The sequence below is a fragment of the Neophocaena asiaeorientalis genome, unplaced genomic scaffold (genome assembly GCF_003031525.2).
Source record: "Neophocaena asiaeorientalis asiaeorientalis breed wild unplaced genomic scaffold, Neophocaena_asiaeorientalis_V1.1 scaffold108, whole genome shotgun sequence".
Lineage (NCBI taxonomy): Eukaryota > Metazoa > Chordata > Mammalia > Artiodactyla > Phocoenidae > Neophocaena > Neophocaena asiaeorientalis.
This window is the reverse complement of record NW_020173770.1, coordinates 125,851-150,054: the sequence shown is the minus strand read 5'-3', so window position 1 is coordinate 150,054 and position 24,204 is coordinate 125,851. Positions and strand designations below refer to the sequence as shown.

The 24,204-nt window shown below is 51.0% G+C and overlaps 1 protein-coding gene across 1 annotated transcript in view; it reads right to left on the bottom strand.

The window, feature by feature from the left end:
- Positions 1–24,204, bottom strand: part of TCERG1L (transcription elongation regulator 1 like) — a 65,433-nt gene that overhangs the window by 1,194 nt on the left and 40,035 nt on the right. The window contains exons 6-8 of the mRNA XM_024751571.1: positions 18,292–18,427; positions 6,717–6,806; positions 2,669–2,787 (exon numbers count right to left, since the gene is read on the bottom strand). Coding sequence (XP_024607339.1) covers positions 2,669–2,787; positions 6,717–6,806; positions 18,292–18,427 — 345 coding nt within the window. The remainder of the gene's footprint in view (positions 1–2,668; positions 2,788–6,716; positions 6,807–18,291; positions 18,428–24,204) is intronic.

Below are 24,204 nucleotides of genomic sequence, written 5' to 3'. Positions count from 1 at the left end.
TGCCCTCTGCCTGCAGAGAGCTGGGCTGGAGCTGCAGGAGGGCCCCTGGGTGAGCAGAAACGTGCTCGCCCTGTGCCGGGGGAGGCCCCTTGCTCCTCCTATTTCCCTTCGTGGAGAAATGTATATTCCATTGCAGACATTTAATTGTTGCATTAAATTATTATAACTTAATGGTTCTTTCTTTATACGTGAATAGCAAGATTATACTGACATGGCTGTTAGGAGACAAGATGAATAATTAGTAGACCCATCCTCACTGCTGTCACTAGACGATGAGTCTCATTCCTTCCTCACCAAGCACTGCTCTCCTCCCTGCACACTCCGGGATTCCGCGTGCCAGACGCTTCCCGAGGAGAGAAAACTCTTCTCTCCGGTTTTCAACTTTCTCTGTTCGTTCTTTCCTTCTTTACCTCCCTCCCTCCCTCCCTCCCTCCCTTCCTTCCATGATTTCACAATTGCCATGAGGTGTGACTAACACACTTATTTGGGCTTCCATCACTGACCTTCTTGGGAAAAGTAAGATGCTGAGAGACACAGGGGGCTTGTTATTTTGGTCGCGTGTCTAGGGGGAGCCTGAGCATCTTCAATCAGGGGCTGGGCGGAGCCCCTTCTAGAGAGGTCCTATTCTGGGCACCTCTAAATAGAAGTATCCCTGAAAAGAAAAAAGAAAACTCCGACCCTTTAGCCGTGCCCAAGGGGACAGCCTGGCTTACTGCTGACCCTGGTGGACCGTCCAGTGAGCCTGGGGAAGTCCTCTGAGTCACCTGCACTGCATCTCCCTTTCCCCTGGGGACGTGGCCACCCGCAGTTGAAGGAGGTGGCCGCTGTGGCCAGAGCACCAGTCCGCCAGCCCACGGGGAGGTCTCCGGAGGCTCCTCTCCCCTCTCCAAGACACCGAGAGCTGGGCAGGGCTGGGATCTGGCCCTGGACTATCCCCACGGCTAGGATCAGAGCCAGGATGACTGGAGGTGGGGCTGAGGGTACTCAGGACGCCTGTGCTGAGCCCGCTGGCGACCAGTGGACGCCTGCGAAATGGCGGGAAGAGGATGTAAAGAAGACCTGAAGAGGGTTTTGAAATGTCGCAGAATTAGCTACGTTTGAAATAAAAACTGGTTTTATAATTATAAAAGTAATATATGCCCAGTGTACATTTCTAACAAATAGCAGGCAATTAAATCTAATTTCAAAGAAGAGTAACTTCATTTCTACCACTGATTTTCCTTCTCCGTGTGTGTAATCGTTTTCGTAATTGCTGAATACATTCTGAATATTTCTCCTTTGCCTTCATAACATATTCATGGGAGGGGGACTAGGTTGGCTCTTGTTAATATTTTACCAATGGGTGGACGCAGACAGCACCAGTGGTAATGATGGGAGCTCTCCAGGATCTGCCATGAAGCCCCACACACCATCCTCCTAGTGGCCCGGGTGGCAGGGCAGCTACACCCCCTCAGATCAAGACACCTGAGCTGTGAAGGTCCAGTGCCTGACCCGGCAGCGGGGGCCAAGGATGGGCAGGGCTGCTGTGCACTGAGGCAGGGGCTCTAGATCCAACTCTCCCCTTCCCACCCAGGGTCACCAGCTGGGGGGCCAGAGCAAAGCCACGGCTAGAACCCAGAGTTCTCACAGAAAATCACAATTTACAAATCGTTAGGCCCACATCTGCTTTCCGAGGTTAGCATTTGGTGATGGGGATAATTCATGCGAATTTTTTTCCCATTCAGAAAGTATCTATCCGTTAAATAGTCGAAGAAGTTTTCTGAGGCCTATGTAACCAGCACTAAATTATATTATCCAATTATTGGCCAATGAATTAACCAATTATTGATCAAAATGTAGATGCCTACATCTGCATGGAAGGCAAACATCAATTAATGTTCATTTAACTATGATTTATTTATGCATTATTAAAAATGCATGATGGCAGCCTTGTTATTAAAAATCATAATGTGTAAATGTCCATTTAAAAGTAAGGTCGCAATTTAAAATAAAAATACATCAAAATCAACCATTTTTCGCTCATAAAAGTTATACTTGTATAATTAAGTAGTTCTTGCATTAATTTTTAAATGTCAATTAAAGTTAATTTTAAAGTCGAGTTCAGCTTATGTATTCTTCTCGTTTCTAACATCGTCTTCATATTAGTTTGTTGCATTTCATGGCAGTAATGCCTGATTATCTTTGGTGAGGTTGACAGCCAAGTTCACTCGGGCCCTTTGCTGGTGTGGAGCGTCTTCACTTCACACGCTGGACAGCTGCCCAGGCGTGTGGAACCCAGGGGCTGGTGGGGTTTATTTTGCCGTTGCTGTGTATCGTTTGTTTTGCATTTGTACTCCTCCATCATTAGATCAGGGGAATTAGGCCCCATCTCACGAGGGCTGACCTATTGATGAGTTATTGTGGCCTTGGAGTCAGGGCTGCTGACCTGTGGAAAACCACCACGTAAGGTGGACAGAGCTGCTGGGGTGCCTTTGGTTAGCAAGCAGGGCTGGGAGGTTTGTTCACGGCTGGCACAGGGGAGAAGGGCTTACCGCTCCAAAATTACACATTTGATGTCTATGGAACATAGGTCACATGATTTAACCCAAACTGACTTTAAAAGACCCCTTACAAAATTTGGTAAATTCCCAGCCCCAGAAATCGCCTCGCCTTAACTCACTTTCCATACCTGGGTGAGACTTTAGATTCCTCTAGAAGTTTTTTGAATTCTTCTTTGGCCAGCAGCAATTTGCTTTTCTTTTCCTTGTATTCTTCTTTTATTCTTGTCTTGACAAACTGTTCAAATATCTTAAGACACACACAAAACAGAACTATTACAAGAATGCGTATCGGAAATGAACTCCTGCGCTTCAAACACCACACAAAACACAGCAAGAATCTGAGATAAGCCTGTCTTTTTCACAGCTGCTGGAGCTACAAACCAGAGCCTTTAACCTGGCCTCTCCGTGAAAGCAAGTGTCTGGACAATTACACCTGCTCTCCCACGAGGCCAGTGCGCCTCTCCACGTCCAGACACCATCTGGGGGCCAAACGCTGAATCAGCCTGCTTGGAAATCCTGGGTCTGAGTGGGCGGCCCTCTCTAGAGGTGTGGCGGGAGCAGTGGCCAGTTTGGAAGTTCCAGCTCCAGTGCTCCGATGTTTCTTGCTTTGCAGCCTCTTGAGCACCACTTACCTGCACGCACTGTCTCACCGACTGTCACATCCTGGCCAGCGGTACCATGACACGTGAGAGTCTGTACTTTGTTCTAGTAATCCCTGTGGCAATGTGACTGGCATTTGAGTCTCCAAAATGACTTTGAACTTGTGAAAAGAAAGTCAACCCAGCATCTCTGGTTTCCCACACTCTAGTCTTCAAGAAGACCCACTTGTGAACAAGGGTCTGGTTCCCCAGGGGCTCCTGTGGGCAAGGTGAGCCTCTCCTTGGTGTCATGGAAACACCCAGTGAGGAGACCCGACCACCGGGTACTGCACTCCCCCTCCCCAGCTCGATGAGAGTGGGCTTTGAAGGCTACCTCCACAGGAAAACCAGACCCTTAGCCCACAGGGTATGGATATTGTCTGGTAGGCAAATCCATCCAAGACCCTGGGAAGGTTTCTCTTGGGTACTGGCAGCTGACACGACAAAATGCCACCAGGGAATCACCCTTTGCAGTAGACCGTGGCGTGAGCCTCCCTGCCTTGGATTAAGACCGCTCATTGTTCTAATATCAGAAAATTGTCATCTGTAGACTAAAGCCAAAGGGAGGTGGAGACAGCTGTTTCATTCCCAAAGCTCTCCAAGCCTCGAAAACGTTGAAAGGAGAATAAACTGGAGAAAATTTAGATGTGTGTACGAACGCAGATAAGAAGATCAACAAAAAGCCCACATCTGATCCTATGAGGCCAATGAATAGCAATTCTGTACCAACCCAGTCGGTGGCCACTGCAGATACTGGACTCTGACGAAGAGCTCAGGGAATCTCCCGCCCTCCTGCCGAGGACATGGAACCAGGCAGTGGCGACTTGGCCGAAACCCCATCACTCCCCTGCAGAACGGGTGTCCCGGCTCTGCCTGATGGTTTCAGATTGCATTTCAGTCACGGCCAGCCTTTACAGGAGTATAAATACAGCCTTTACAGGAGTATAAATACAAAATGCTACCCGCCTCCTGAAGGATCACCAGCGAAATGAAATATTCAGGAACAGGCCTTAGCCGGAGAGCGCGCGCATATATTTGAGTAAGAACGATTGGCTTGTTTCACCTTCAAGGCAAGTGGTAATGTAAACTCCCCAGTTCTTCTATAATTTAAGCTAATAAAAAAGGTAAATGTAGGGTTATTATACAGATAAAAGCGTGTGGGTCCATCATTAGTCAGAGTTTTGCTCTATTAATTTTAAATCTGGATAGAAACCCTGGCTGGTGGTGGGGTCAGAGCTGGTGAGAAAGGCCTTCTTCTCTCTCTGCCTGGAACCATTTATCCCTCTAATCAGATTTGCTCTCTCCTCCGCCTTTGCTCTGCTGCTTTATTTATGCCGCTATAATTTAATGTAACAGGTTTTTTTTCCCTCCTCTTTAACAAATTACACCAGTTTTATTCAAAACGGGGCATGACTTTTTAAAAGAGAGACCACTGGCCATTATCTCGTCATGGCGTGTTCTAGTGAAATAAGATGCAACACTCTGTGTTACCATAGAAACAGGTCTGATGAGCGCTCCCAGGACCCCTGCTCTCTATTTCGGCTCATTCACATCTCCCCTGCAGACCTCATGGAAGGATGGATGCAATGCATACACCATGAGCCTCGGCTTTTCCCACAAACACTATGTGACAGTAGGTCCCACCCAGAGTCCACGTCTGGTGCTTGCCAGCCCAATTCATTCATAAATAGGACTGTGTTTTCTGAATGGGGCCCAAATATTGTTTCCTTCATCAGTTCAGCTTCAGCCCCGTGCCTCTCAGAAACCACAACACTGTCGATCTGCTGGGGTGGGGTTTCCCTTACAATGCAGGCATTTAATCTGAGGCCTCTCTGGTGCTGAAGTGCCTCAGCTATGGGGAGCCTGCTTCCTCCTCCTTGTGGGGCTCTGGGACCATGCTGTGGTATGAACACAGGCCTGATGTTTCCTCTGTATGATTTCACAGGGACGTCTGAGGGCCCCCCACCAAACGGCGGGCTCTGGCTGTGAGCTGACCTTCTAGTCTGATCTGTCTGCCCCGAGAGCACCCTGGCAGTCACGGCCCCTCCCGGTCAGCGCCTGTCTCTCTCACCGGGGCTGTGGGAGTCCAGCCGCCCTGCTCCCGTGGGTGAGTCTTGTGCCATGACCCCGCCCCAGACACCCGGAGGGCAGGAGACCCTGCCCTGCCCAAGAGCCTGGTCCATTCCAGGCAAACAGCGCCCTGAGCTCCCTGACGTCTGAGAGACGGGGCTTAAGCATTGAATCATCAGCTCGGCTTTTCTCGGGGGTGTGGTGGGAAGGGTCTTACTTCTTCAACTTCCTTTAAAGAGGCCGATGGCCTCTAAAACCATCCATGGACTAGAGATGGAAGAGCATTGATCGCGACAGTCAGTGACAGAGTCTACAGCTGTGCTGACCTTTATCTGTTACGGTTTAATGTGATCTTGTCACCAAAATAAACGGGCTTCTCTCTGGTCACAGCTGGAGAGCTGAACTTTGTGATTTGTAACAGGGCAACAAAAGGGTGAGATATTACCAATGATTAAAATCACCGAGTTTCCTCGGCTGTGGGGAAAACAGATATAAAACACCCAAACACAAAGCGAGGCCCCGCCCTCTTGGCCTGCATGGAGCCCCTTGGTCTACACCTAAGGGAATTTCACGAGTTGATGACAGAATTGAAAATAAAATTGCACTTTCCATCCTCCTGGCCCGGGCTTTCCCAGACCCTACTGTCTGAAATCAGATGGATGCCTCCAGGGCCACGACATCGGAGGTGAGATGACCCTCGTGGGCTTGTGTCTCCAGTGATGGCGCCTGGTCACCCACTTTCCACATGTATCTGCTCTGTACTCAGAGGGCAGAGGGAGGGAGACGCATGATTGGGGCGGGAACACAGATGCAGACACAGAATCTGGATCCTTCTGGAATTTATCTCGGGGCCCTTCTTGGATGTGCTCTAGGAGCCACCAGATCCTGGCAGGGCTGTGAAAGCTCAAGTGTCCCCACCGGTCAGCACAGCCCATCCCTCTGTCTGTCTGCTTAATCCGGGAGACAGTTCTGGCTCCGTGACTTGACTTCTCAACAAGCCAGGGCGGACCCCTGTCAGGTGTCCATTTAAAGTGACCTCCGGGCCAGCTATCTCTAATCCATTCTTGCTTTTCTGGGGACCCACTTTCTAGAAAAGTCCATCCTTTACTTTTGCTACCGTTGTTCCCTGGACCCTCTCCTATTTCACTTTTATTATATCAGATCTTAAGTCTTTTTAATACAGTCACCCAGGACGTGGTCAATGTTCCCCAAAGCTGAGTTTTCACCTCTGTGTTTGTCTCATGGGGTCATGACCAGGCGGTTCGCCAAGAGCAGGTGCCAGGGTAGCCTCCCGCTGCACCCGTAGCTCTTCCCGTTCACAAGCTCACAGGCCAGCAATCAATTCTCACGGCTTCCCCACTGACACGGCAAAGGTGACAGGCACCTGCTCGTCCGCAGAGCCCTCAGGACGGAGCATCACTTCAGCTCTGCGTCCTCGAGTCCATCACCGCACCTCCTACCCCCTTACCTGCTTCCGCTCCTCGGAATTTAGCAGGAGATAGCGCGGATCAAACACGATTTTATGTAATTCTTTCTCCCAGGTAGAAAACGCTGACACCTGAAGAAAGATAGTCAATAGAGCTGCTTTTAGCATCTCATGCTGAGCCTGGAGTCACACTGAAATGATCAATGGTGAGACACAGCACTAAGGAACCAGGGGTTGAGGGATGTAGCATCGTTTAAAGGTGTTCAACTTGTCAAACTTTTAAGAAAATCAATATTTAGAGCATTTGAACATCGAATTTCTAGACTCATGACACTATTTCCTCCCTGGATATCTTCCAGAGCCGTGCGTCCTGATCTAAAACCCCAGCTACGCCCATGAAGCTGGGACATTCTGAAATGCCACATTGTGAAAGGACGTATTTGGAAAACTTTTCAGGACACCGCAGGTCGTAACAGAGGACAGTGTTTTAGAAATAATCAGAGTTTGGCACAATTTCAATTGATTTTTAATCAACATTTAAACCTTTTTTAGGTAGGTCACCTTTTTAGACAAACTACCCTACTTTCTAATAGTTTTAGAGTTATAGAAAAATTTCACAACTATTATGAAGCTACCGTCTACCCCACACCCAGCTTCCTATATAATGTTACTATGCTACATGTGTCTACACTATTATTAACAGGAGTCCACACCTTACTCAGGTTTCTTTAGTTTTTGCCTAATTTTTTTTACTGTCCCAGGATTCCACGCAGGACACCACATCACTCATGTCTCCTCGGGCTCCTCTGGGCTGTACAGTTTCTCACTCTCCTCGGTTTCGATGACCTTGAAAGTTCTGAGGAGTACTGGTCAGGTATTTTGTGACATGTACCTCTGCTGGGATTTGTCTCAGTTTTTCTCTTGGTTCGACCGGGGCTGTGGGTCTGGGGAGGAAGACCCCAGAAAATGTGCCCTTCTTGTCACATCCTATCAAGGTCCATACTGTCAATGTAACTTATCAGAGCTGACGTTGACCTTGACCGACCAGCTGAGGTCTTTCCTCTATGAATTTATTCTTTTTCCCCTAGCCCATGCTGTCCTCCTTGGAGGGAAGTCACAATGTATAGCCCACACTCAAGGGGTCCGGCTCCACCTCCTGAGGTGGGAGTATCTGTAGGAGTCCCTTGGCATTCTTCTGGGTGGGCTGTTTGTCCATTCTCTCCCATTTACTTATTTGGTCAATCATTTGTTTATATCAATATGACTCATGGATATTTATATCATACTTTGGGTTATAATCTAACATAATTATCGATCTGCTCCTGGTTTGGCCGTTGCGGTTGGCTCCTGTGTCCCTGGGACGTACCCCATCATTTTGTTTTCTGGGCCCTTCAAGATGCTCCAGGGTCATCTCATATCGCTCCTACCTTGGCCCTAGAATCAGCATTCCCCAAGAAGCCCTGGTCCCTCTTATTGGAGACCTGGGTGCCGGGTGAGCTCACTGCTGCTGGGATGTTGTTGATCCAGACTCTCTCAGCTGATGGAGCAGTGAAACATTTAAGTCATCCAAAACTAATTTATTCATTTAAAAGCATTGACCAAATATTGACTGTGCCTTAGGCCCCATGCTGGGTAAATCAAGGCCACTGACGTAAGGAGGCCCACGGTCCAGGGTGAGGCAGAAAAGCTATAACTCAGGATCTCCTGGGGGGCATTAGCGTCCTTCCAGAGACATGCCCAGGAACCAAGGGGACACAGAGAAGGGCCTGGGGAGAAGTTGTCTCGAATAATGACTGTGCTGGAACTGGGCCCATGAAGGGTCTGGGAGGTGTTCAGGAGGAAGTGTCTGTGGAGCGAAGGCCAGGCTCCAGGAACTGTGGGGAATGTGGGGATTACAAGGGTGGAACATGGTTGGGATGAAGGAGGCTATGAGGGGCTGGGAAGACGCAGGAGAGACGGGCAGAGCAGATGTGCAGGACACTCCCAGACCTACTTAGGAACTAGGGCCTTGTCTGGAGAGCAACGGGGGAAGAAGAGCCAGATGTCATGTGTATCTAGGAGCCGGGGCAGGGGAGGGACTCCCGGGACGTGGGGAGGTGAAGCCAATGGGCAGTTTACAAAACCAAGATCCCTTCACATTCTTACTTTGAGCAGGTTAGAATATTTCTGGTAGAGATATTATTTCAATAGGAATTGTGCTTTGCTTTGTACATCATAACATAATGCTTTTTCAAACTTGACAACTCCTATCTTCAGTAATAAAAAGGAAAGCCCTTTTTAATACTCATGAGCTCTTCTATCAGGCAGGGTGACCCAAACTCCACCCAGGGACTTTCTTCAGTTGACTAAAAACATGGTGAAATTTTGACACGTTACAGGGATTGGGGGTAGGGGCTCTGGAAAAGCATCAGGGCAGAATGATTTCTCTGTTTTTCGAGAGCTGACACTTGACCACGTGAGCACTAGGGTGGATATGGAGAGAAGGAATGGCCAACTTCAATACAGCCCAATCAGATGGGCATCTATCCACCATGTAGAGACCTGTAAACCCCTCCAAGGTCCTAGTTTTGTAAGGAAGGCCAACGATTCTTAAGAATTGGTGTCACATAACTGATTCCACCAGTTAGTTGAGAAGTTTTGGAGTTCTAGATGTATAATAAACTATATTTTAAAAAAATAATATATTGTCCTTGCCTCCAGAGGAATTTACAATCTGTATACAAGGCAAGATGAGCCATCTCCCCAGTGACTGTAATTTGTGATAAAACAGACGTCATCACATAACCTGACAGCCACACCAACAGATGCTCTGGAAGTTCAGAGGAGGGTGGCAGCTCTGGACAGAGGGGCAGCCGGGCTTGGGACCTGCGACAGAGGCTGGAGCAGAAGGGAAGTCTGGACAGTTGAGTGTGAAACGGGGCCCATCACTGCCTGCGGGTGGACACAGCCTTGTCTGTGAGACAGACACTTCCCAAAGAAGGACCCTGATGACTGTCATTCCCTCGACTGTGAGACTCACTCTTGATGGAAGCCCAGCCTCCCTGGACCTGTGTCCCCACGGTCACGTTGTCTGGTAGGTTCATTCCATGGGGCAGGGGCTGAGGCCTCCCCTTTCTTGCTGGAGGCCTGTGGGGAGCCATTCTCCACTCCCAGGGGTCCCCAAGTTCTCCACGGTGGGCCCTCCACAATAGGTTGGCTTCCTTAAAGCCAGTGGGAGAATCTCTATATATGAGACCCAATCTTACATAACATGGTGTCACATCGACACGGAGGTGGCCCCCCATCCTATTTGGAGTCCTGCCCACTCTCAAAAGAGGGGGTTATTCAAGATGTGTGCCCCAGGGTGGGAGTCTTGGGGCCACCCTAGGACTCTGCCCACACAGCAGGTCCCCAAGACAAATGCATGTTCTTGCCCCTAACTTGGCCTTCGTTTCTCAACAGTGATCTCCATCCCTCGTCTGCCCAACAGTCCTTCGAATCTTTGACATTTTACATGTGATTTGGTCCAGGATCATGGAATTCTTCAGCCAATTTTAGACCCTTTCCTGCAGAAGTCCCGTCCTTCCCTGCAGCCTGACCGTGTTGTGTAGTGCGCCCGTCTCCCTTCCTGGGCCGTGTTCTGTGATGTATACCTCATCTCCTGACACTTGGCAACCTATTCCATCTCAGGGTGCTGACACCAGGTGACTCTGTGCCGTGGGCGAAGGTCAGCAGTAACTGTCTTGGTGAGAGTGTGTTTGGACACTGTCCTGGCCCATCCGCTGGCCTCTGGTTAACACTCATGCACAGCTTTATTTAACTCCCCTCTGGAACATCACCCCCTATGGGCTGGGAATCGGGACACACGGGCAGCGGGTCCCTTGAGCTGTACTCGAGGCCAGCCTCCTGCAGTCTTGTGCTTCTCCCGCTGGCAGACTCCCCTCTGAGTCATCCTCAGTTGTCTGAATTGTGTTCCCTGCCATTTCTACAACAGAAGACACCAGAGCTGGTGGTCTGAAACACAGGCACAGAGAAGGAGCCGCAGCGTGGACCGGCCAGGGCGCAGTTCCCAAACCTGGACAGATGCCGCCATACGGTGGAAACTGTCAGCAGGCGTCCACCCCCGGCATTGGTCCGAGGCTGCCGCCTGGCTGGCTGACACGTGGGCATCCCATGTGGCAATGTCTGCACCTACAGGTGTCACTGCTGGAGGGGTGACAGTTCCAGCGAGGCTGTAGATCAAAGGGGAGACACTGGTACTCTCTCTGCGGCCTCATGCACCAGGTCCTTCCTGTCATAGCTGTTGTCAAGGTTCTCCCAGAAAAATAACCTTGTTTTAAAACCCCAAAGAATCATGCCAGCACAAGTAGCAAAATGACAGCGTCATCCTCGTCGCCTTTGGGGGTGGTCATCTCCTGCCTGGACGACCACAGTGGCCTCCTGATGGCTCCCCGCCCCCCAGCATCATTTTCCCTTGACCCGCAGCCCCCATCTTTCCAAGAGCCCTCAGACCAACGGGTCGGCCACTTGGCCAGCACTGAGGCCTCTCGGGTCTGGCCCCAGCTGTCCACCCAGCGTCCTGTCCAGCTGAGCGGCCCTGAGCGACCCCCACCAGCGAGGGTCCCACGCCGGGTGGCTGACCCCTCCACCCACTCCACCTGCGGGGCATGGCAGGGTGACGCCCCCTCGGAAGCCACCATGAGATGACCCTTCCCCGGATGACACCACCTCCAACCTCAGCCCCACCTTCACGGAAACCTCTCCGAAGGCCAAGGAGTGGGTCCTGCGTTGCTCCTGGGGAAAGGGACTCCGTTAAGTAACGTGGTCTGAGAGCGTTGGGTTAAGGCTAAAAAGTGAGATGATAACGCAAGTCCCGTGGGTGCCACAGGGCCATGGCCGTCCCCTCGGGGTCCTGCCCCCAGGCTGGGCACCCAAAGGAGGCAGGCATGCTTTGTCTCCGAAACCAAAGGCAGTTTTGAGGGCTTGTCAACCCTTGGGTCAAAGAAAAGGCCAGGAGCCGAAGGAAGAGAGGAAGGCACCCGTCTGCCTGTCTGTCTGCCTGCACGTGCTGGTCGGACCCTCGGCTGGCATCCTCTCTCCCCTTCCTATCACCTCTGGTCTCTCCTGGTCTCAGGGAAACGGACCAAGGCCTCAGCCGGGAGGTATGAAGGCCTCTCTCACCTGGGAAGGGGAGAAGCAGGTGCGGGAGTTCTGAGGGGGCACGAGGCCACTGGGTGGGACCTGACATGCTGAGCCATGCAGGAGGCCCAGTGGCCCCTGAAGACGGTCCCTGAATCTCCCTCCAGCCTGAGCCCACTGCCCTCTGCTTCCAGGGGCCAGAGACGGTGGCCACAGCCCCTCCGTGCATTTGCCCAGGTTTGCCCTCCTGGCTTCTCTACCTCCAGCCACCACCTGCGCCCCAACACCACCTCCCTCCGTCGGTGCTCACCCCACCCCTCCCGAGTCCAGACCCCCTCCCTGCCCACTAGCTCTCCCTGCGGGGCCACCCTCCTGAGAGCCCAGACCCCGCCGCCCTGACACTGCGGATCACGTGTGAGGACGTGTACAGCATCCTCTGATCCTCTGCTCTGTCCTCCACGCCGCCTGGAGGCTCTGCTGATGACAGATGGCGTGTTGCTTGTAATTAGCACTCACGCCATTACCCTCTTTATCCAATTTCCTGGAACGCACAGCTGTGTCTTCTATTTCTGGTTCTGGAGCTCCTGACAATTAAAGGTGGCCTGAGGTGGACACAGCACAGGATGAAGTGAGCAGACTGTGCTCCTGGCTCATCCGGGACAGGAGGCGGTGTCATCTCCACAATCATCTAGAAGCAGCCGCAAGAAGGGAGCTTGGGTGACGGCGGCGCACTGGGGAGGTGATGCCAGGCGTGCAGGACACTGACACGTGGAGGGAGAAGAACCAAGGACGGTGCATAAATGGGCAGGTGGCCCTGGGGGACCACAGGGCGCCGTGTCCCCAGGGAACCATGGAGACTCATGTAGAACACGCTGGAATCTGCCTGCAATTCATCCCACCGAAGGCGGGGACGTGGGGGTTTACCTCCCGCTCCCACCCTCCCTGGTGGAGCGCTGCCCCTGGAGATGCTCAATCTCTAAATTTAAAGGGGGGAGTGGTCGGCATGTGGAAGGTTCCCCTGAGCCCAGGTGAGCCAGGTGACCCACAGGTGATCCAGAAGTGAGAAAGGGGCTGCGTACTTCCCCCAAACTCTGGGACATGTCGATTCCCACCCTCAACTCCCAGTACTCATGGTATTTTGCCACGTTTGGCGCTTTTTTTGGTATTTTGATTTGATAAATAAAATTTTGTACTGTTATTCCACCGTATCTCAGCTAATTTTACTTACTTTTCTTTCACGTTAGGGACAGTTATAACCCCTTTCCAGGCATTAGAGCGGGTGGTCCACAACTCCCCCAAGGTCATCTTCATGATTAGACCGCCATCTACTCACTAATAGAGAGGTGACCACAGTAATATCTGCAGAGCTGAATCGCCAAAGGCCGTAAGAGTTAATTCAGGAAAGAAAGACCACAGCATAGAAACCAAGAGAAAACCCAAATCAAAGGTAACGAAGAATGAAATTCAAAAAATAACCAACAGTAAATATTTGTACTTCTTACTATTCAGTGCTGGTGGAGCACGCTGGTCAAACACCGCTGGGAGAATACCTTGTAAGAAAACGACTTTTTCCAAAACAATTTGGTAATATAGGTCAAATGTTGACAGCGTGTAGGAAACAATCCTACACACAAAAAAACCAACATTAAGGCATCGATATGGTCACCAGAATATTATTTAAACTAGCAAAACCGGGCAATAAACTAAATAAATGAAAAAAGGGATTTTTGAACTGACAATGAATTGGCTACTATACCCTCATCAGAAATGTTTCCAAAGGTTTATAGTAATATTTAAAAAATGGGTAAAAGGAGAAAACAGTGGACAAATGTATAAGTTAGGTTGAACCTTATGAAATTGACTATATTAAAAAACTTTGGTTCAGCCATGTTCAACTATAGTTCAATCTTGATTATACTGTATAATACAAATGTTTATTCTTGCTATTCCTTTAAAATCTGTTTTTAGAAAGAAAGACTGGAAGGAATGTACCCATTGATGATAATAACTGGGGTGGGGCTTCAGGCGATGTTTTTCTTATTTCTATTCTTTGTGTTTTGCCATTTTCCTACGATGAGCATGTGTTCTTTTGAGAGCATGATTCTGTTTTATTAGTTGTATGTGCCTGGTGAGGCTTTGAAGAGCTGCCATCGGAACACGAAGCATATAAGCTTCCCAAGGAGCAAAGATTCACCTCGTGGAAGAGACCCTGCGGGTGTCCACAACTCAAGAGCTACGGCTCAGGCACCTCACCTCCAGAGCCGTCTCACCTGTGATGTGTACCTGCACCTGCGGGTGACCGAAACCCTCCCTCATATGTCTCGGCCCAAGTGCCGCTACAGCTCCAGGCAACACCACTTATGCATCTGAGTGAAGGAGCGCCGGCCATCCCCCACCAGGGAGGGGGTCTTCCTGCCACATGGGAGGAGATGCAGCTTCCCTGATGGTGGGAGGACACCTGGTAAAGAACCTCTCCTTCATTTGGACCAACTCTGCACCAGAAACCTCACGGTGGGTGCCTGTCTTAGTGCAGAGAGAGACCACCGTGGCTGGGCTGGCGAGGGCCTGCGGCCTGTGGGTTCCATATATCAACACAGACTTGGATCCAAGTCGAGGGGTCTCAGCTGCAGAGCTGGCCTCTGTGCCAGTCAGTCTCCCCAAGGCTGCCCGCTGCTGGGAAGCTGGCTGGGCGTCACCCACAGAGGGACCCTGGAGTGCCTGAATCAAGGTCCAAGGTTATGGAAGAGTCTTTCTTTCTTGGTGCCTGGGAAAGCCACTTCCAAGGGATACTTTGCAGAAGGAAGACACCTTCAATAAAATGTCTCTAATGCATTTATCTAAATAGACAGGGTTAAATTAATCCTCTGCTACTCAATGAATCCTGCCTCTTTATAGACCAAAGTTTAAAGAAAGCCCTACTGTGGTTTATACTAGTGAAACAATATAAAGACAAAACCTACCACTTACACATTTCAAAACCACAAAACCGAAGGCCCCTTCCCCAAGCCATAATCCCCATGGAACGCCCCAAACCATGCCCTTTTTAAACTACTAGAAATCCACACACCTAGTGCCATCATTCTATAAGCACATGAGTTTCTGAGCTGAAGCCCTGAACAAATGCAATGAAAAAATCTTATTTATCACCCAACATATGAAAACAGTGACCTTTCTCGGCCTCATTTTTAAGCAACTGGAAATCTGATGGGCTTAGCTATCAAGCCCTCTTGAGCATGAGTGACTCATGGAATCTGTTGGACTTTATAAAGTCCAGAAGTCATAAATGGGGCTTCCCTGGTGGCGCAGCGGTCGAGAGTCCGCCTGCCGGTGCAGGGGACGCAGGTTCGTGCCCCGGTCCGGGAGGATCCCACATGCCACGGAGCGGCTGGGCCCGTGAGCCGTGGCCGCTGAGCCTGCGCGTCCGGAGCCTGTGCTCCGCAACGGGAGAGGCCACAACAGTGAGAGGCCCGCGTACCGCAAACAAACAAACAAAAACAGAAACAACGAAAGTCCTAAATGCTGGCTTTGCTTTACGACATCAGTGTGCATTCAGGTTGGCCTTTTCTCTTCGTGAACGGCATACGGGCTTCTTCTGAAACCCTTGTGAGATAGGGGTCTAGGCTCACCCCAGTCTCTCTCCAGAGAAAACCCAGAACACTGCAGCTGGTGCCTCCCATTCCCAGGGTGTTTTTGCTGAGGATCACGCATGAGTACCTATGGAATGGGTGGGCGAATGGAATCAGCCACCTCAACGAGACAAGAACACACTGACAATCTCCTTAGTAAAACTGCTCAGCTGAGGCCACTGGGATACAGTCAGAGACTCACATCCTTGGGAAGGAGAGGGAGGCGTCTCCGGCGGCCCTAATCTCCCACGTGGCTTAGTCTGATGTTGTGCCGGTAACATGGGCCTGGTTGGTTCCAAAACAAAGAGGTGGAAAACTTAGACGTTGATGAGAGGGATGCTGCATGTATTTCTCAAATGCTCACAAGGCCATCACGTCTCACGGAGGACGGGCCATGCCACCCAGTTAATTCCACTGGGACAGACTGGCTGGGTCCACTCAGATACTCGGAATTATGAATATTTCTGCACTGTCCTTGCAATTGGAAGAGGTATGGCAGCAAAACTCGGGAGTGTCCCTCCCAATGGGTTTGCAGAAGAGAGTCGTATTCTCAGTGGCTCTGCGGGCAGAGGAATCTGCTTTATCACTTTCACACGAGTGATGCCATACGCCCTGTCGTGCAGACGCTCTGGGGCCACACGAGTGGGGGAGAAGGAAACAGAAACGGCAGCTGCTCCGGGAGATAAACCCCCTTATCCAGGCTCACGGGCCCACTCCGGGATCAGTGCTGGGCCGGCCCGGGGCACGTGCAGCAAGACCAGAGCTTGGACACGAAGGGAGTCCTGGGAAATCATTGAGCGCCTCCTGGGAGCCGGGCCCTGGGAACCCAACGGCGCATTGGAGAGTCCCGCGTCTCCAGGAGCTGCGAGCCAGCGTGGTGACCTGGCGACGTGGGAGGGACACTGAGCAGCCGTGTGGCATCATGTGTCAGCTGGGCAGCCAGGGGGCGAGGGAGGGAGGGCCTGCCAGGGAAGGGACCCCGTGCCAAGAGTGGAAGGTGGGTGAGGCGGGCTGTGAGACAGCTGAGGGCAGCCACCAGGGATGGTGACCGGTGGTGACACTGGGTACAAGCCTCCAGGACCAGGAGGACACTGACAGCCACGGAATAAGCAACCCCGTCGAGTGGCAGTGACGACATCTACATGGAGTCAATGCCCTGTTGGCAGAATCTTCCCGGGGTGGCTGGAGAAGGGAACACGGGCACTGGACCCATTTCTCCGCTGTAGGAACAGAGGGGCTGCACGGCCAGAGCTCGGAGCCCCGGCCTGTGTTCCTGGCCTCCTCTCCTTAGCCAGGTAGTGACACTGGCTTTGTCAGCACGTCTCTGCTGTTGAAGTGGGAAGGCTGAGAAGGGGGCGAGGGCCGAGCAATGGGCGAAGGGAGAGGTCGGCCGGAGCCCTTTCCCAACTGCCGTGCGGAGTCTTCGGTGCGTCGGGCAGGGAGCCCACACCACACACACAAACACAAGCATGTACACTCACAGGCGCACACACACACATACAGAGACACACCTCTCACAAGAGAGTCAGTTGTTTCAAGGCTATTTCATCCTGCAGGATTTGTTTAATCAAATCATCTCTATGTCTTGGTAAAAAAAAAAGGAAAGTTGCATGGGGAGGGAGTCTTTTTTTAAAAATAAAATTTTAGCCAAGTAAATATAGTTTTTAAAATTATGTCTTTTTACAAAAACACGTCCTCCATCTACACCAGGGACCACTCCAGCGTGCGTGTGTGTTCGCGGTCTTCCCATTTTGCACTTCTGGGTTACTCGGCATATATGTGAGTATAGGCTTAATCCATTGCATTGCAGTTTTAAGCTCACAAGCCTACTTTTCCTTCCAGGTCCTTGTGCCAAGGGCTGTATTTTATTTTTGAGTGAGTCTCTAGACAGATAGAGCAATGCATGCATTAAAATTCATGGTGCAGAGGAAAAGAGGTTCCACGGAAGGTGCCTGAGATAATCTCCTTCTTACTCCTAATTCTTAAGTGCTGGCACTGTTTAGTTTCCCTGTAGCCCCAGGGCCTCACCCTGCCCAGGTGCCAGCACTACTCAGACCCACTGCTCTGGGGGAGAGGAGGTCTCTCCAGACTGCCCCCCCCAACTCAGTTCCCAGCTGCACCTGCTCTGGGAGAGGCCGCGCAGGAAGCAGCCTTGGGTGGGTGCTGACTGCAGAGGGAATGTGCTTTTGAATCCCCAAGGCCATTTACAGTGTTCATTATAATTATCATTACACACCGGCTCCTATTACTGCCTTCTGCGTTCGGTCTCATTTTATGAAGAAATCCAACTGGGCTAAACTATTGTATCGGGCTCATTTTATACCCAAAAGCCAAAACAGGAACTACAAGTCATTGGAAGGAGATTCAATTATAAACTGTTTTTTCCTCCTCAATTCAAAATGAGATTCAGAAGTCAACTACAATTAAGACATCCCAGGTGTACGAAAACCGTTGGGTTGATCCAGAGGCGTATGAGTCCCTCCCCTAGTGAACTGGAGGGCTCTTCCCTCTGGGGGTGCGGAACCCGGAAGCCAGCAGGGCTCCAGCAGGAAGGCCATCAACACAGACCAATCATTTCTCCACATGGTCCCGGGGACCGTCCCTTCCAGGTGACCCACACCTGTTCACCTCTCAGCCACTTCCTTGGACAGGTGGCGACAGCTACCCCGCGATGCATCACACCCTTCAAAGCCTCCTTTCCCTTTTAGGACAAGAGGCAGGATTCATTTTCCTTTGCTTTGGCCTCACATCATGTGGCCCCTGAATGTCAGGCAGCATGACTGCGGGCTCGGTGAGGAAGGGGAGGGGTCTTGGGCTGGGGGACAGTAGCTCAGCCACTCCCACTGAGGGCTGCTATCATGTAACATCCTTACCCCTCTCTCCAGGAGCATGTCTCGGAAGTGGGTCACCCGCTCCTCCAGGGGCAGAAGGATCTGGGGCGGGGGCGTCTTGGCACCCGTGTCCTTCCTCTCCGCCTCCTCGGGCTCGGGACTCACGTGGCCTTCCGTCCTTCAGGGCACAAGACACAGAGAGTCAAGCGTGACCTTGGAGACCCAACTGCTTCTCACTGCAAGCTTTCAAAACCCTCTGGTAACCCTGTAAGGGGCAAGGATTCTTTGGACACATTGCAAAGCCTGGAACAGTCAGCCCAACAGAGCAGAGATTTTGCTCTTGGGATGCAAACAGCTCTGCTGCCTTTGGGGCGGAAAGTTGAGACTGAAGCCCTAACAGGATGGACGCTCTCGGGAGGGAAGGCAGCGCTGGGAGCCTGAGGGCCGAGGGCACCCCGCTGGGCCACCAGGAAGGAGGCTGTGAGTCCCTCACCGTTTCACCGCCAGAGACCAGTCATCACCCGAGGGAACGGAGTGAGCCTGTCACTTGAACCAAGCGGTGGAGCTTCTACCTGGTTCTGCTTTTGTTTTCAGATACTGTTTCATTTCGGATAAATGCATGGAAGACATTTATGAGGAGACTATTCTATCCACACTCAGGGGACAGAAAGCATTGTCCCGACGTCTAACCTGCGAGGGAGATTTCAGTGACAGCGGGGAGACGGGATGCCACCTGGGCGATCAGTACAGGGACGGGGACAGCTGGGCAACGTGAGCCCAGAGCCGGTCCGTCCCCCTCCACAGGGGTGGACGCAGCCACGGCCCAGACACAAGGGGCAGGGAGGAGGGGGGCCCGGCGCGGACCCAGGGCAGGGGCCAGGCAGGGCGGCGGGGAGGAAGGAGAGAGGCTGCTTTGACGAAGCACCGGCTTGGCAATTTGCATCTTTTATTTAACTGGCCATTTGATAGGTCTCTTTATGGTTCTACACCTTCTTCTGAAAGCATCTGGAAACCTCCTTCTAAAGCACCTTGACGTTTGCTGCTGGAAGAAGTCATCTGGCCAAATGCAGACGTGTTACCCCCACTCCTGTCCGTCTCGCTCCCCAACCTGGGAGCAGGGTCTGCCCAGCCCCACCCCCGGTCTCCTCCCAGGCAGCCTGTTCTCAGCCAGGATACACAGACTGGACCTCCACCGCCCAGAGAGCAGCCCTGCTTAGACATTTTTTTGAGACTTCAACAGGCTGGTGCAAACTTGATCCTGAGGCCACCTTTCTGATATGCGCTCAGGTCAAGCGAGGCTGTCAAACCTGAAGAGCAGCCTGCTGGGAAGCACCAGGACCTTGTGTCTCCTGCATCCGCGACAGCGTCCTAAGTGCTTGGAGGTCCCGAACAGCAGGGCACACACACATCAAAAGCCTGGCGCTTCCCCGCCTCTTTGCAAAACCAGCCTCAACCCGGGAATTGCAGGGCTGAAGGTGCTCACGCCACGCACATCTGGGTTTTCTGATGTAGGTCAAGATCAGGGCTCAGGCCCGGGTGGTTTGTTCCTGGGGGACTTTGGCAGAGTGTCTGGAGACATCTGTGGTTGTCACCACTGGGAAGGTGCTCCGGCACATAGGGACAGAGGCCAGTGATACACAGGACCTGGGCACATCTGCATTCCCGCATTTCGGGAGAAGGAGACGGCCCGTTCAGCTCATACAGTCACTTAACGACTCAACCAGGGCAGCCCCACCTCCTGACGCCCACCAAATCTGCAGCTTTTCCACCTCTGTCCAGGGTGCTGTGAAAATACGCAGGTTACCAATCTGGGAACGTTATGAGAACGTGGTATCCCATGTGCTACGTCTAACAAGGGTTTCACGCATCAGGGTTATAACGTGGGTTAATCAAACCTCATGCAAAATGTGCAAAGAAAAAAACCTGCTTGCTCAGCCCATTAGGGAATCTTATTTACAGACCAACTATTGCAGGAGAACTTACATTCTTAGCTTCTTATGCAATTATGCGGAATTTTGAAAAAAGAAAATTACCAGTGGATTTGCCATTGAATTACACTCCAAAGGGTATAATTAGGATTTCTTTGTAATAAATTTTCATTAGTTAAAAATAGAAGTGTGGAAACAAGCCTCGCATTGTTGTAACTTGAAATAAGATTAATAGGAACGTTGCGAGTGTGGCAATGATCACGGATTACAGCTTATTCCACAAAATATTGTGTTCGGAACCACTGGGCACCTTCCAGACTGCAAAGCTATCAGTTCAATTAGAATTAATCAAAAGCAAATGAAAACTTGCTAAATATATTTTCAATATTCTTATGGCTGAAATATTTTGGTACAAAAAGTAAATTCTGGGAGGAGCTTCAAGATGACGGAAGAGTAAGACGCGGAGATCAGCTGCCTCCCCACAGATACACCAGAAATACATCTACAAGTGGAACAACCCCTACAGAACACCTACTGAACGCTGGCAGAAGACCTCAGACCTCCCAAAAGGCAAGAAACTCCCCACGTACCTGGGTAGGGCAAAAGAAAAAAGAATAAACAGAGACAAAAGAATAAGGATGGGACCTGCACCAGTGGGAGGGAGCTGTGAAGGAGGAAAGGTTTCCACACACTAGGAAGCCCCTTCGCGGGCGGAGACTGCGGGAGGCAGAGGGGCAGAGCTTCGGAGCCGCGGAGGAGAGCACAGCAACAGGGCTGTGGAGGGCAAAGCGGGGAGATTCCCGCACAGAGGATCGGTGCCGACCGGCACTCACCAGCCCGAGAGGCTTCTCTGCTCCCCCGCCGGGGTGGGCGGGGGCTGGAAGCTGAGGCTCGGGCTCCAGTCGGAGCACAGGGAGAGGACTGGGGTTGGCGGCGTGAACACAACCTGCAGGGGTTAGTGTGCCACGGCTAGCCGGGAGGGAGTACGGGGAAAACTTTTCTTGCCTCTTTGTTTCCTGGTGCGCGAGGAGAGGGGATTGAGAGCGCTGCTTAAAGGAGCTCCAGAGACGGGCGCGAGCCGCGGCTAACAGCGCGGACCCCAGAGACAGACATGAGACGCTAAGGCTGCTGCTGCCGCCGCCACCAAGAAGCCTGTGTGCGAGCACAGGTCACTATCCACACCTCCCTTCCGGGGAACCTGTGCAGCCCGCCACTGCCAGGGTCCCGGGATCCAGGGACAACTCCCCCGGGAGAGCGCACGGCGTGCCTCAGGCTGGTGCAACGTCACGCCGGCCTCTGCCGCCGCAGGCCCGCCCCGCACTCCGTACCCCTCCCTCCCCCCAGCCTGAGTGAGCCAGAGCCCCCGAATCAGTGGCTCCTTTAACCCCGTCCTGTCTGAGCGAAGAACAGATGCCCTCCGGCGACCTACATGCAGAGGCGGCGCCAAACCCAAAGCTGAACCCCTGGGAGCTGTGAGAACAAAGAAGAGAAAGGGAAATCTCTCCCAGCAGCCTCACGAGCAGCGGTTTAAAGCTCCACAATCAACTTGATGTACCTGAATCTGTGGAATACCTGAATAGACAATGGATCATCCCAAATTGAGGAGGTGGACTTTGGGAGCAACGATATATATATTTTTTCCCTTTTTCTCTTTTTCTGAGTATGTGTATGCTTCTGTAGGTGATTTTGTCTGTATAGCTTTGCTTTTACCATTTGTCCTAGGGTTCTGGCTGTCCATTTTTTCTTCTTTTTTTAGTATAGTTTTTAGCGCTTGTTTACATTGGTGGATTTGTTTTTTGGTATAGTCTCTCTCTTCTTTCTTTCCTTTTGTATTACTTTTCAATTTTTTAAAATAATTACGTTTTATTTTTTAATAACTTTATTTTATCTTTTCCTTTCTTTCTTTTTTTCTCCCTGTTATTCTGAGCCGTGTGGATGACAGGATCTTGGTGCTCCAGCCAGACATCAGGGCTGTGCTTCTGAGGTGGGAGAGCCAGGTTCAGGACACTGGTCCACCAGAGACCCCCCAGCTCCATGTAATAACAAATGTTGAAAATCTCCCAGAGATCTCCATCTCAACACCAACATCCAGCTCCACTCAATGACCAGCAAGCTACAGTGCTGGACAACCTATGCCAAACAACAAGCAAGACAGGAACACAACCCCACCCATTAGCAGAGAGGCTGCCTAAAATCATAATAAGGTCACAGACACCCCTAAACACACCACCAGACATGGACCTGCCCACCAGAAAGACAAGATCCAGCCTCATCCACCAGAACACAGGCATTAGTCCCCTTGACCAGGAAGCCTACACAACCCATGGAACCAACCTTAGTTCAAAGAACCCAGTCCAGAAATGGGCAGAAGACCTAAACAGACCTTTCTCCAAAGAAGATATACAGATTGCCAACAAACACATGAAAGAATGGTCAACATCACTAATCATTAGAGAAATGCAAATCAAAACTACAATGAGCGATCACCTCACACCAGTCAGAATGGCCATCATCTAAATATCTACAAACAATAAATGCTGGAGAGGGTGTGGAGAAAAGGGAATCCTCTTGCACTGTTGGTGGGAATGTAAATTGATACAGCTACTATGGAGAACGGTATGGAGGTTCCTTAAAAAACTAAAAATAGAACTACCATACGACCCAGCAATCCCACTACTAGGCATATACCCTGAGAAAACCATAATTCAAAAAGAGTTATGTACCACAATGTTCATTGCAGCTCTATTTACAATAGCCATGGAAACAACCTAAGTGTCCATCAGCAGATGAATGGATAATGAAGATATGGCACATATATATATACAATGGAATATTACTCAGCCATAAAAAGAAATTGAGTTTTTTGTAGTGAGGTGGATGGACCTAGAGTCTGTTGTACAGAGTGAAGTAAGTCATAAAGAGAAAAACAAATACCGTATGCTAACACATATATATGGAATCTAAAAAAAAAAAAAAAAAAGGTCATGAAGAACCTAGGGGCAAGATGGGAATAAAAACTCAGACCTACTAGAGAATGGACTTGAGGACACGGGGAGGGGGAAGGGTAAGCTGGGACGAAGTGAGAGAGTGGCATGGACATATATACACTACCAAATGTAAAATGGATAGCTAGTGGGAAGCAGCCACATAGCACAGGGAGATCAGCTCGGTGCTCTGTGACCACCTAGAGGGGTGGGATAGGGAGGGTGGGAGGGAGGGAGGCGCAACAGGGAGGAGATATGGGGATATATGTATATGTATAACTGATTCACTTTGTATACAGCAGAAACTACCACACCATTGTAAAGCAATTATAGTCCAATAAAGATGTTTAAAAAAAAGAGTAAATTCTAATACTTAAAATAAAAGCTAGCTCAAGCCAAAATTGTATGGAGGGTGAGAGGCAGCATCCCCTGGGGCACAGTTGGGTACCCAAGCCTTGCTGGCTGTGGCGGGCTGGGAACAGCTGCAGTGCTGGGGTCTCTTCACTCTGAGGGGCCTCATGTCCCGTGCACCTTGTCCCCCTCTTGGAGACATCATGGTGGCCACACCCTCCTGGAGCTCTGCCCCCAAACACACCCTGCACTGCCCCTCCCCCAGCCCTCTAACTGCCACTGAGCTTATCCAGCTGAACCCCTAACGACGGGTGTGCGTGTGCACACGCGTGTCTGTCCCCTGTGGGTGATCTGTAGGGCCAGGGTTTTCGGATTCTGCCCGTGTGCTCAGTACAGCACATCATTCTGTCCAACGCACTAGACCACATGCAGTGCGACTGGATTCTAGACACAGCGAGTACTTTCACGAACAACAAACTTTCATTAGTTTATCTGGGGCTGAGGGGACTCGGGCCTCTGGACCTGGCACATCTGCTACCTGTCCAGAGGCCACCTCTCCGACGCACAGACACGCCTCCTTCCGCCTCCTGAATCTTCCCATGGAGCCATCCTGGGGTCGGAACGGTCACCCTGGCAAAGAAATTATAGCCACTGACGAGTGGCTTTTTTTTTATTGTCCATTTTATGAGGGG